Source organism: Leptodactylus fuscus, chromosome 7 (genome assembly GCF_031893055.1).
Source record: "Leptodactylus fuscus isolate aLepFus1 chromosome 7, aLepFus1.hap2, whole genome shotgun sequence".
NCBI classification, from domain to species: Eukaryota; Metazoa; Chordata; class Amphibia; order Anura; family Leptodactylidae; genus Leptodactylus; species Leptodactylus fuscus.
Window position 1 is genome coordinate 15,387,071 of NC_134271.1, and position 14,496 is coordinate 15,401,566.

The following is a 14,496-nucleotide window of genomic DNA, read 5'->3' on the forward strand; positions in this document are numbered from 1 at the left end:
TTGTCGCCCTCTATCACTGGCAGATTCCCATGTAATAGATGTAGCAGAGCTGAACCTACTATTTAACTTTTTTTAAACTAGTGACATGATGTAATTCTACGACAATTCATCTGGAGTTCTATAGATTAGTATAAATAGTCATTTCTGGACATTCCTATAAATTCCTGGTGCTCTCTCACCACCATGTGGCAGAACTGAATTATTACACATTGTAACCAACACATTGTGCGGTTGGGATTTGGGACAGGTCCTACCAGAAGAGTCAGACAAGCACACCATGTCCAAGGGCCTGCCACATGAGAAGGTTTAGAGCGCCACCAAATGGACATAACCTTTATTACTTACAGTGTCTACCATAAATCTGCATGGGTGAGTTTTGTTTCTCAGGACTTGAAAGATGATATGCATATAGTCACCACTAGGGGCGCCACTGCGTATGGCTTTTCCCACTATCTGATATGAGGAATGGAAAGAGTCAAAAATCAGATACCTAAATTTTTTGTTCTACAAAAAGGGCTAACAGGAAAAAAAATCAAAATACCAAACAGAAGACTCACCAGGAACGAGATAAAGTGCGAAAGTAGGCAATAACCCGGGTCATATCGACAGTCAAGTAGAGTAAGACACAAGAGCAAAGCAAAAAGTATCACCGAATGGAGCAATAAAGAACTGCCAGGCGTAATACCGTCTATACAATCCTAATAATAAAACCGCTATAAAGCTCCCCCTATGGGAGATAAAGTGTAAGACCGAACAATGGCACCGAAAGAACAGAGGCAAAAACAAGAGGGGAAAGGAAGATCAAAGGAGTGCAGGGACAATCGGGGGGTAAAGAGGAAGAACAGGGGAGTCCAGGGACAATGGGGGGTAAAGAGGAAGAACAGGGGAGTCCAGGGACAATCGGGGGGTAAAGAGGAAGAACAGGGGAGTCCAGGGACAATCGGGGGGTAAAGAGGAAGAACAGGGGAGTCCAGGGACAATGGGGGGTAAAGAGGAAGAACAGGGGAGTCCAGGGGCAATGGGGGGTAAAGAGGAAGAACAGGGGAGTCCAGGGGCAATGGGGGGTAAAGAGGAAGAACAGGGGAGTCCAGGGACAATCGGGGGGTAAAGAGGAAGAACAGGGGAGTCCAGGGGCAATGGGGGGTAAAGAGGAAGAACAGGGGAGTCCAGGGACAATCGGGGGGTAAGGAGGAAGAACAGGGGAGTCCAGGGGCAATGGGGGGTAAAGAGGAAGAACAGGGGAGTCCAGGGACAATCGGGGGGTAAGGAGGAAGAACAGGGGAGTCCAGGGACAAGGGGGGGGGGGGGGGACATCTATTGAAGGTATACTAATAGATAACATGCCAGGGACACTGGATTACTATAGGGGGCGCTGTGGTCAGGTGTAATAAATGGCCCCTCACCACACAAAGGAGCTTATGACTGAGATGTTTGTACATTTATATCTGTGCTATCCTATACACTACTCTGTTACGTGTGTCGATGAAATGTGACAGCAGGTGGCGCTGCTGACCGATATCCCCACAAGGGATTTAGCCCTCATAGTGGCGAAGAGTGGTACTGCACTGCACGACTACACGCTAAGAATGAATCAAGGCCTGTAGTTCTAATAACATGTTTAATAATCAGTAAGGACAGATCTACAATACATTATACAACACGGTGTCCACCAATAGTCACACCCAATCTTTAACCCCTTCCTAGACCAGTTTTTGTTTTGCTTTTTGTCACTTTTTTAACTTTTTTTTATTTCTGTATTAATGTATTTGCATAAGGTCTTCATTTTTGTGGGATCTCTTGCGTTTTTCAATGGTACCCTCTTGGTTTGCCTATAACTTATGGACTAAATTTTATTAAGTGCTCTCGGGGGGGGGGGGGGGGTCATGGAAAAAAAAAAAACAAGTAACAACTTTTTTTGTCTACAGTAAGTCAGCAAGCTGAGGGCTTAGTTTTTTGGGGATGAGATGTACTTTCTTATGGGTTCCGTTCTGCATTACAGGCAACTTTTGGTCAATTTTATGCCACATTTACTGGCGAGATGACCAAACAGACACACCAAATATATTCGGGATTTGAAAATGGACTATATATATATATATATATATATATATATATATATATATATATATTGACATCATCAGTTTTCCGTGCATTTTGCATCTTCTTATCCATTTACTTGGCTGGAACTGCAGAAATAAAAAGGCAATGGGAGGATCATATAAGGAATCTTACAAATTATACAAATGACATCAAATGAATCAGCGTAGCGAACACGGCGTGGTCAATATGACACACCTCTAGCGATGATACAAAACGTTTCTCCTTCATACACCAAATCACGTCTACCAGGTGATATTGAATCGAAGAACGGCTTCTTAATAAATTTGCCACATTTTTCTAGACATGCTCAGTGCAGGAAGGGGGAGGAGATAAGCTGTGACATCATAGTGATGTAATGGTGCCTCCAGTGGTGTTATCTACGGAGGTTTTATCTTCTATGGTAATCCTGTCTGTGATGTAAATGAGGTTACTGAGGCAAAAAAAAAAAAAAACCTCCTATGAAATTGGCAAGTGTTGGTCTGTTATTAGGCTTAGTGGCCAGAGTGAAAATTGCAGGAAAATCTAAATTAAAAATTTGAAAAATAAATATCAAAAATTCTATAATTAATATAGAAACTTGATTAAAAAAAAAATAGGTCATTTCGGGTGATACTTTCCATTTAAAGGAAAAGTCCATTTTTGAAAATTTTGTCCTGATCCCTAGAAGCCCCCTGCCACATAGACACCAGTAATATAAATGGCACAGGTAGGGGGCGCTGTTAGAGATTTCACGTTACATCTACATTACACATCTAGTGTCTTACCAAAAGAGTATTTTGCCATGAATCCGGTGCCCTCGGAAGAGCTGTCACTTTGGAAATGCAGGAGCATGGCGTTCTTGGTGGAAGTCAGAGGCCCGATGGTTCTGGTGCCACAGAGGGCTTTGCCCAGGAGGGGTGATGAGAACAAATTGCCATCTCTGACCTCCAGGAAGTCATAGACACATGGGGTACCGGCCTCCAAACTGAAGTCCGTGAACACCAGCTGTACCTGGAATATACCGTATCAGTGAATGAAAACCGCCATGTGCTAACACAACATGACGCCTCGTCTTTGACGTTCTCCACTTATCTCAGACATTAATTCTATCATATATCCTTATAGTGGTCGGAGCTAGGTTTTCCGGATATTTCAAGCTGCCTTGGCCTAGATCTACATGATAAAATTTGGTCTTCCCAAGGTGACCACTTGGGGGCGCTCGCTGTATACAGTCAGTAAGTGATATCAGTCCATGGAAACCTACAAAGTCTGAGCCACAAAGTATCTCATGTGTAAATATATGACAACGTATAGGATCTAACGCCGAGCGAGGCCTGTACTTACCACGTGACCTAGTGGGGCCAGGATAGTCCAGGTGCAGTTACTGTACGGGGGGTACATTTGGTGCTGATCATACCCCGGGCTCACTACGGTCCCGGTGGGTGCAGTAAATGTTCCTCCACAAGTCACTGGGATTAGAAAACATCAGAGATTACGGATTACAATGTAGAACTGAGGCGTTCGCACTGCACTGACCACTAGGGGTGACACAATCCATTCACTGGTTTCGCCATTTTGCCGGATTCGCTGATACATATGGCGATTATTTTTATATTCCTAACAGCCATCTATGGGGCTTGTACGGATGCAACAGAAGTCGTCATATGTTCCCTGTCCATATATATACTGTATTATTTTAAAGGAACAGATCAGACTGGATATGTCTATTGTAGGGCGTGAAGGGGCGGAGCATGACACAGGGATTTAAGGGTTAAAGCCTGTGTCAGGTCGCACCTCCCCAGCATGGAGCAGAGGCGTCACTTCTATCTATGGGATGTGTCTGGTATTGCAATCCAGGCTCAGTGGAATAACCTGCAATACCAAACAAGACCTATGTACAAGGGTGGCGCTGTTTCTAACAAAATAAACAACCCCTTTAACAACCCCAATGGCTTCATTTCTGATGTTACCTGTGCTGTAGGACGCACTGAAGCCGGTTGCGGTGACAGAACTGTCAGTGACAAGCTCCACCAACATGACGGTGCCAGAGGACACCAGAGATGGCATCTGCCCGCTTCCACACAACCTGTCGAGCAGCAGAGGCGACGACCGACTGGGGCCGTCAAACACTCTGATGTAATCTGCAGAGCAGCCGGGGGAGGATTGCACATTGAAGGCCGTAAACTGCAGGAGAACCTGGAAAGAGGGATATGAAGGGGTTAAACGGGAGACAACTGCACATTGCACGGGTATTTACCCATAATGCCCAACAGGGGGCCACTGTGAGGACTCGGGGGTATCTGGAGTCAGGAGGGAAGGTTGTATATAGGCCGGCAGGGCGGTGATTTGGGAGACGCCTATACACATTGGGCACGTCACCTATACATACCTGATTTTTCGGAATCCGGATGAGCCAAGAGCAGTTGTAGTTATTTGGGTAATTTGAAGGGTTCGATGCAGAGGAGAAGACGCCTTTATTACTAGAGAGGAGGGAGGAGCAAACATCTGCAGGCAAGAAGAAGAAACATCAAAGGTGGCGCCAAGAAAGTGGTAAGATGGAACCTACAGGGACTGAGCCGATCTTGAGATTTCAGGATCGATTTTAAAATCCGATCATTTTGCAGCCGATCCCGATCCCGATCGCTCAACCCTAATTGAATATTATATATACAGTGGGGTTGAGATTTTAAAATCCGATTTTCGATCACTTTCCAGCCGATCCCGATCGTGAAATTTGCTCGATCACCGATCGCTCGCCGATCTTTCCCGATCCCGATCGCTCAACCCTAACAGGGGCTCATGTATCAATCTCCCCATTGCAGAAAGTAGTCCGGGGCGCCCTGTGCCTCAGTGAGGTGGTCCCTGGACTCTACAGGTCTTACCCGTGTTCTGCATCATATCTCACCAGCCATACTTACTGCAGTTATACAGTCTGTTGATTTTGGCCACGTCCAGGGTGCTCAGTCCGATCCTCTGTCCGATATTGACCGCGCTGTTGAGGATGGGCTGCATGGTCGGATGAGAGTTATCAACAGAAAATGCAAATCTGTGGGAGGTAAAGAGTTAATATTTAGAGGGGAGTTGCAGGTCCAGAAATCTACAACGCACCCTCCAAAACATCATTTGCAGATTCGCCAAAATTATAATTATTTTGCAAAAAAATGTTGCCCTGGGATACAATGCAGATCGGGTTTGATCTTTAGATGGTTTATGGCTGGGTATAACATATGAGCAGCCTGTGGAACAGCAGAGGGGCCCTGTAGGCAAGGGGCCCATCACCTTTACCACCCTTAACCCTGTATGCGCCCATGCCCGCACCATCTCCATGTCAGGTGACCACCCTATGGTGCATTATTAGTCCCCCGCCCATGGAGTCCATGACTACTAGACTCCATATACAGGATGATCCACCAGAGACATTCCCTGAGGAACCGCACAGGCCGTATGCTATAGGCAGGGATAATGTCCGTAGCGCCCCTTTAAGACATTAACTCTTTCCGGTCAGAGACGCTTACTTCCCATAATGCATCACAGATGAGTAGTCGTATTGCAGACCCAGGTTGTTGGTGTCGATTTTATCAAAGCTTGTGTTGTATCCTGTCAAAAAGAGAAATAAAATCCGGGATAGAAGTTACTAAATATGGCAGCCTGTACTCCGCAGATATACTCAGCCGATTTCAGATAACATAGTCAATGAGGGGTATACAAGCCATTACATGAGATGACCATCATGGATTATGGTGAATGACCACTGGGAACCCCCACCAAGTCCCAGTCCATGAAGTCAACGAGGACTATGGAGGCCAAATAGGATCAGAATAGTCATAGACATCCCATGCCTGCTATGTGGGGCCATATAGTGGGGTCCAGGCCAAGGTTTTGCTATGGAGCCCAATATGATGATACCGAGGCCGAGAGTCCTCTCCAATGTTAAGTGGCCATGATGAGAGTTATAGACATCTTACCAGGAGTTATATTTTCCCACAGTATCTTGATGTAGCTATCCCGATCCATCCTGCTGTGCTCATGTACGAAGCCGATGGCATGATTGAGTTCGTGTTGTATGACCCCATGTAACAAACATCCACCTCTGTCCAGAGACACCCCCTGGGGTCCTCCTAAGTGGCCCAGCATTGACCAACACCTGAAACGGCCAAGGTAAAGGGATAATACACACAGTGATGTCACAGTACAGGGATAATACACACAGTGATGTCACAGTACAGGGATAATACACACAGTGATGTCACAGTACAGGATAATACACACAATGATGTCACAGTACAGAGATAATACACACAGTGATGTCACAGTACAGAGATAATACACACAGTGATGTCACAGTATAGGGATAATACACACAGTGATGTCACAGTACAGGATAATACACACAGTGATGTCACAGTACAGGGATAATACACACAGTGATGTCACAGTACGGAGATAATACACACAGTGATGTCACAGTACAGACATAATACACACAGTGATGTCACAGTACAGGGATAATACAGTGATGTCACAGTACAGGATAATACACACAGTGATGTCACAGTACAGGATAATACACACAGTGATGTCACAGTACAGTAATAATACACACAATGATGTCACAGTACAGGATAATACACACAGTGATGTCACAGTACAGGGATAATACACACAGTGATGTCACAGTACAGGGATAATACACACAGTGATGTCACAGTACAGAGATAATACACACAGTGATGTCACAGTACAGGGATAATACACACAGTGATGTCACAGTACAGGGATAATACACACAGTGATGTCACAGTACAGGATAATACACACAATGATGTCACAGTACAGAGATAATACACACAGTGATGTCACAGTACAGAGATAATACACACAGTGATGTCACAGTATAGGGATAATACACACAGTGATGTCACAGTACAGGATAATACACACAGTGATGTCACAGTACAGGGATAATACACACAGTGATGTCACAGTACGGAGATAATACACACAGTGATGTCACAGTACAGACATAATACACACAGTGATGTCACAGTACAGGGATAATACAGTGATGTCACAGTACAGGATAATACACACAGTGATGTCACAGTACAGGATAATACACACAGTGATGTCACAGTACAGTAATAATACACACAATGATGTCACAGTACAGGATAATACACACAGTGATGTCACAGTACAGGGATAATACACACAGTGATGTCACAGTACAGAGATAATACACACAGTGATGTCACAGTACAGAGATAATGCACACAGTGATGTCACAGTACAGGGATAATACACACAGTGATGTCACAGTACAGGGATAATACACACAGTGATGTCACAGTACAGGATAATACACACAGTGATGTCACAATACAGGGATAATACACACAGTGATGTCACAGTACAGGATAATACACACAGTGATGTCACAATACAGGGATAATACACACAGTGATGTCACAGTACAGAGATAATACACACAGTGATGTCACAGTACAGGATAATACACACAGTGATGTCACAGTACAGGGATAATACACACAGTGATGTCACAGTACAGAGATAATACACACAGTGATGTCACAATACAGGGATAATACACACAGTGATGTCACAGTACAGAGATAATACACACAGTGATGTCACAGTACAGGATAATACACACAGTGATGTCACAGTACAGGGATAATACACACAGTGATGTCACAGTACAGAGATAATACACACAGTGATGTCACAGTACAGAGATAATACACACAGTGATGTCACAGTACAGAGATAATACACACAGTGATGTCACAGTACAGAGATAATACACACAGTGATGTCACAGTACAGGGATAATACACACAGTGATGTCACAGTACAGAGATAATACACACAATGATGTCACAGTACAGAGATAATACACACAGTGATGTCACAGTACAGGGATAATACACACAGTGATGTCACAGTACAGGGATAATACACACAATGATGTCACAGTACAGAGATAATACACACGCTGATGTCACAGTACAGGGATAATACACACAGTGATGTCACAGTACAGAGATAATACACACAGTGATGTCACAGTACAGGATAATACACACAGTGATGTCACAATACAGGGATAATACACACAGTGATGTCACAGTACAGAGATAATACACACAGTGATGTCACAATACAGGGATAATACACACAGTGATGTCACACTACAGAGATAATACACAAAGTGATGTCACAGTACAGGATAATACACACAGTGATGTCACAGTACAGGATAATACACACAGTGATGTCACAGTACAGAGATAATACACACAGTGATGTCACAGTACAGAGATAATACACACAGTGATGTCACAGTACAGAGATAATAGACACAGTGATGTCACAGTACAGGGATAATACACACAGTGATGTCACAGTATAGGGATAATACACACAGTGATGTCACAGTATAGGGATAATACACACAGTGATGTCACAGTACAGGATAATACACACAGTGATGTCACAGTACAGGGATAATACACACAGTGATGTCACAGTACGGAGATAATACACACAGTGATGTCACAGTACAGACATAATACACACAGTGATGTCACAGTACAGGGATAATACAGTGATGTCACAGTACAGGATAATACACACAGTGATGTCACAGTACAGGATAATACACACAGTGATGTCACAGTACAGTAATAATACACACAATGATGTCACAGTACAGGATAATACACACAGTGATGTCACAGTACAGGGATAATACACACAGTGATGTCACAGTACAGGATAATACACACAGTGATGTCACAGTACAGGGATAATACACACAGTGATGTCACAGTACAGAGATAATACACACAGTGATGTCACAGTACAGAGATAATACACACAGTGATGTCACAGTACAGAGATAATACACACAGTGATGTCACAGTACAGGGATAATACACACAGTGATGTCACAGTACAGAGATAATACACACAGTGATGTCACAGTACAGAGATAATACACACAATGATGTCACAGTACAGAGATAATACACACAGTGATGTCACAGTACAGGGATAATACACACAGTGATGTCACAGTACAGAGATAATACACACAATGATGTCACAGTACAGAGATAATACACACAGTGATGTCACAGTACAGGGATAATACACACAGTGATGTCACAGTACAGAGATAATACACACAGTGATGTCACAGTACAGGGATAATACACACAATGATGTCACAGTACAGAGATAATACACACGGTGATGTCACAGTACAGGGATAATACACACAGTGATGTCACAGTACAGAGATAATACACACAGTGATGTCACAGTACAGGATAATACACACAGTGATGTCACAATACAGGGATAATACACACAGTGATGTCACAGTACAGAGATAATACACACAGTGATGTCACAATACAGGGATAATACACACAGTGATGTCACACTACAGAGATAATACACAAAGTGATGTCACAGTACAGGATAATACACACAGTGATGTCACAGTACAGGATAATACACACAGTGATGTCACAGTACAGAGATAATACACACAGTGATGTCACAGTACAGAGATAATACACACAGTGATGTCACAGTACAGAGATAATACACACAGTGATGTCACAGTACAGGGATAATACACACAGTGATGTCACAGTACAGGATAATACACACAGTGATGTCACAGTATAGGGATAATACACACAGCGATGTCACAGTACAGAGATAATACACACAGTGATGTCACAGTACAGGGATAATACACACAGTGATGTCACAGTATAGGGATAATACACACAGCGATGTCACAGTATAGAGATAATACACGCAGTGATGTCACAGTACAGGGATAATACACACAGCGATGTCACAGTACAGAGATAATACACACAGTGATGTCACACTACAGAGATAATACACACAGTGATGTCACAGTACAGGGATAATACACACAGCGATGTCACAGTATAGAGATAATACACGCAGTGATGTCACAGTACAGAGATAATACACACAGTGATGTCACAGTACAGGATAATACACACAGTGATGTCACAGTACAGGATAATACACACAGTGATGTCACAGTACAGAGATAATACACACAGTGATGTCACAGTACAGGATAATACACACAGTGATGTCACAGTACAGAGATAATACACACAGTGATGTCACAGTACAGAGATAATACACACAGTGATGTCACACTACAGAGATAATACACACAGTGATGTCACAGCACAGGGATAATACACACAGCGATGTCACAGTATAGAGATAATACACGCAGTGATGTCACAGTACAGGATAATACACACAGTGATGTCACAGTACAGGATAATACACACAGTGATGTCACAGTACAGAGATAATACACACAGTGATGTCACAGTACAGGATAATACACACAGTGATGTCACAGTACAGGGATAATACACACAGTGATGTCACAGTATAGAGGTAATACACACAGTGATGTCACAGTACAGGGATAATACACACAGTGATGTCACAGTACAGGATAATACACACAGTGATGTCACAGTACAGGGATAATACACACAGTGATGTCACAGTATAGAGGTAATACACACAGTGATGTCACAGTACAGGGATAATACACACAGTGATGTCGCAGTACAGGGATAATACACACAGTGATGTCACAGTACAGGATAATACACACAGTGATGTCACAGTACAGAGATAATACACACAGTGATGTCACAGTACAGGGATAATACACACAGTGATGTCACAGTACAGGATAATACACACAGTGATGTCACAGTACAGGGATAATACACACAGTGATGTCACAGTACAGGGATAATACACACAGTGATGTCACAGTACAGGATAATACACACAGTGATGTCACAGTACAGAGATAATACACACAGTGATGTCACAGTACAGGGATAATACACACAGTGATGTCACAGTACAGAGATAATACACACAGTGATGTCACAGTACAGGGATAATACACACAGTGATGTCACAGTACAGGGATAATACACACAGTGATGTCACAGTACAGAGATAATACACACAGTGATGTCACAGTACAGGATAATACACACAGTGATGTCACAGTACAGGATAATACACACAGTGATGTCACAGTACAGAGATAATACACACAGTGATGTCACAGTATAGAGGTAATACACACAGTGATGTCACAGTACAGAGGTAATACACACAGTGATGTCACAGTACAGGGATAATACACACAGTGATGTCACAGTACAGGGATAATACACACAGTGATGTCACATTACAGGATAATACACACAGTGATGTCACAGTACAGAGATAATACACACAGTGATGTCACAGTACAGGATAATACACAATACCTAATGATGTCATGTGGTAGTATAATGTAATGTGACAGCACGGGGATTGGCCCCCTTGGTTTTTGGGGCTATGCCCATGTCTTGAGATGTTAGTGACAATTGTTGCTCCCCGGGTACTTACCCAAGATCAGATAGAATAGTCAGATAATCAGCTTCTTTAGTACGTGGCACAAAATTAATGCAGGTCAATGTGGCGAATTCCATCATGGCCCCGGTGATCACTGCTTTGTCATCATTCGCTGATTGGAAAAGAAATATAAAGAACTATTTATGTCATTTTACTTTGCAGAGACATCTGAGCAGGTTCAGGGGTCAGAGGACACTGCCCAAGAGTCTAGCAGCTGACGGTGGAGTACAATGGTGGACCCTCGTCCTATGTCCTACTACTTCCACTAACGGCCTATGACATGATTGATGGATCTTCTCACATTCATCTTATGAGTTCAAGCCTTATGACCTACAACTCTCCCCATCCCTGGATAGAAGGGAATAGTAGATTATGTGATCCCCACAAGGTATGGAAGACATAATACAGGAATTGGACATCTACATGGATATGACCAGTCGCTAACTCCCCTAACCTCCTCCATGCATGTCCATCATGGGACTCTTGGTAGAGTCCTATACACATTAGATCATTGGTCAATCCCACCAAAGTTAGGGGGTTTGGCCCACGTCGACATGGAATGAACTTTGCCGAAATGTATTTGCTGCTATTGTGTCTTCAGCCTCACTGGGTACATTGGGTTGGCTGTCTTCATGGAAGACCTCAGCCCTTCGAAATTTCTTGGAAGGGTACAAAACCTCCATATCAACAAGTACCCCTCCAAAAACAAAAACTTATGATTATTTTATTCTTCCTCATGGACATGGATCATGCACATAGTGGTGTCACAGTTGATGGATAATATAGGTAGTGGTCCAAAATGTCATAGCTATACAGTATGAGGACCACATAAGTGGGTGGAAAATTCGCACCCACTATCTATCATTAGGTCACATGAATGATGAAAGAGGTCACTTACTGAATTGAGGGTCCAGAATGTAGGGTATCGAAACCAAACCATTGGCTCCTTTAGGCCAGTAACATGTGTTTCCTTTGGGGCAAGTAATGGCGCTGCGTCCCTCGTTCACCGCAATGTCGCCATGCTGCAAGGTCTTCTTGCTTTCTGGATGGGGAACAGAAAGTATAAGCGTGGTTATTTCTTGTAATAGCTCGTAGTCCATGTGACTGCTATGGGTCCAGTTCCTCCATATCACAGCAAACAAGTGGTGGACAACCAACTCCATAGTCATGCTTCTTTCCTCAGAAGGAAGGAGAAGAGGAAACATCAAGCAAGATCCAAGGTAGATTCCAACCAAGAATAGGAGGAGAACCCATTTCAGTGGTAGCAATGGAGATCACAACTTTTGGTGGGTCAGTAGTCTATTACCTTTGTTCATCCTTTCTATGGTGCTGAACACATCTTCTGACGAAGGACTAGATGTAGGAGATGGATCTAAATATTCAGGGAAGAATCAAAAAGGTTGTTTAGAAGAATAGGCCACCATAGAACTAGAAAACAATGTTGAACATGCAATGGAAAAGCAAGAACCCAAGTCAGTTTTGCCATACCCTCCTTCCCAGCAGAAGGCCAGAACCTAAGAAAGGCCTTCACTCAATCTGGTTAAAGCAAACCTAGTGCCAAGATGGTCATGGTGGCCTTCTCTCCTACAAGCAATGGAAAGAGGTTGGGAGCAAATTATCTGAAGACCCTTCCAGTCCTACATGGGGGGGACTTGGTGAAGAAGAGCTAGGAGCGCTGATCTTTGTTGAGGGGCCTTCTAGTGTCATACTTGGTACAAGAGGTGGGAACATAGGACATAATATGGAAGAACTTTGCCCATGAGTTTCCAATGTAATAGTATCGAACATATATAAGATCCAAGAGAATGAGCGATAGGGAGAGTAATGGGGAGGAGCAAGCAGAGACAATGCATCTCAATGAAGCCTAAGTGACTCTGTGACTATATGCTCCATAGGTGCTAAGAATGGCTACTACAACCTCTCTCTGATGGCCATATGCACATATAGAGAGATTATCCTCTTCAAAGACATAGTAGAACTCCTCCAAGCAACAAAGTGTCCTAAGAGATATCAAGTTCTTGTATTGTCTCACCTTGTATTTGGGTTCCCGGGAGAGACGGCAGCTGAAAAACATCAATTATTATTAGTAATGTTCAGTATATAGTATCACAGCGAGAAGATCCGTCTATGGCACATTCAGGAGGTGTCACTCCCTAAGTAGTGACGTCAGGATCTGTCCTTGGAATCATCACCTGATTGACGCGAAGTGGCACAATTTTTGCAAATTGTTTGTAAATTTTCAAATTTCATATGAGCGTAATATATAATATCTTGTCCAGATATTGGATTTATTGCAAGCACTTTAAGAAGTAACAGAAGTCTCACCCCCATTGGTTTGCCATGGACTTGGATGAAGATACAAGACAGAAGAGTCAGGAGCCACCTCGCCGCCATTGTCTCCTCAATACGTGTCCTCTTGGCTTGGATTGTGGTATGGTCTCTCTGTGGTCGTCTTATATACAATTTTTTGGGTGGATGTCCAGGAATATTTCGCAGTTTCCTCCCTGGAACTGATTCTAATTTGTACCTTTTGGTAAATTATGAGCTCAGAAGGGACGATCATAGGATTTACCTTCAGGGCTAGTTAGAATGGCTAGTATAAGATGGCAGGATAGTCCTTCTACCATGTGGGACCTGTGATGTGCAACACAAAGGGCACCGACTGGCACGGTATATAGAGCTGCTCTAGAGTGCAGATGTGGGCACTATATGGAGAGTCGGTGACCAGTGCCAGGCTGTAGGTAAGGGACCAGGAGCCAACACAACACTAGAAAGTCTCAGGACACTCATCATGGTCACATTGTCCCATGTATGATGAGAGTTGTCAGAAGCCGTTATTATGGGATGATACGCCGCAGGTGTCACCAGGTTCTTCTGTGTAGTGACCATTGC

The 14,496-nt window shown here is 43.3% G+C and overlaps 1 protein-coding gene across 1 annotated transcript; it reads right to left on the bottom strand.

Annotated features, from left to right (window-relative positions):
• Window positions 1-2,172: 2,172 nt before the first annotated feature.
• On the bottom strand, window positions 2,173-14,231 carry LOC142214418 (astacin-like metalloendopeptidase). Its single transcript, XM_075283363.1, has 12 exons — window positions 14,177-14,231; window positions 12,911-12,976; window positions 12,503-12,646; window positions 11,599-11,716; window positions 6,045-6,223; window positions 5,595-5,676; window positions 4,998-5,125; window positions 4,469-4,584; window positions 4,050-4,275; window positions 3,424-3,548; window positions 2,865-3,090; window positions 2,173-2,186 (listed from the first exon to the last, which is right to left on the bottom strand). The coding sequence occupies exons 1-12, from the start codon at window positions 14,229-14,231 to the stop codon at window positions 2,173-2,175; spliced, it is 1,479 nt and encodes a 492-aa protein (XP_075139464.1).
• Between the last annotated feature and the right edge of the window lie 265 nt (window positions 14,232-14,496).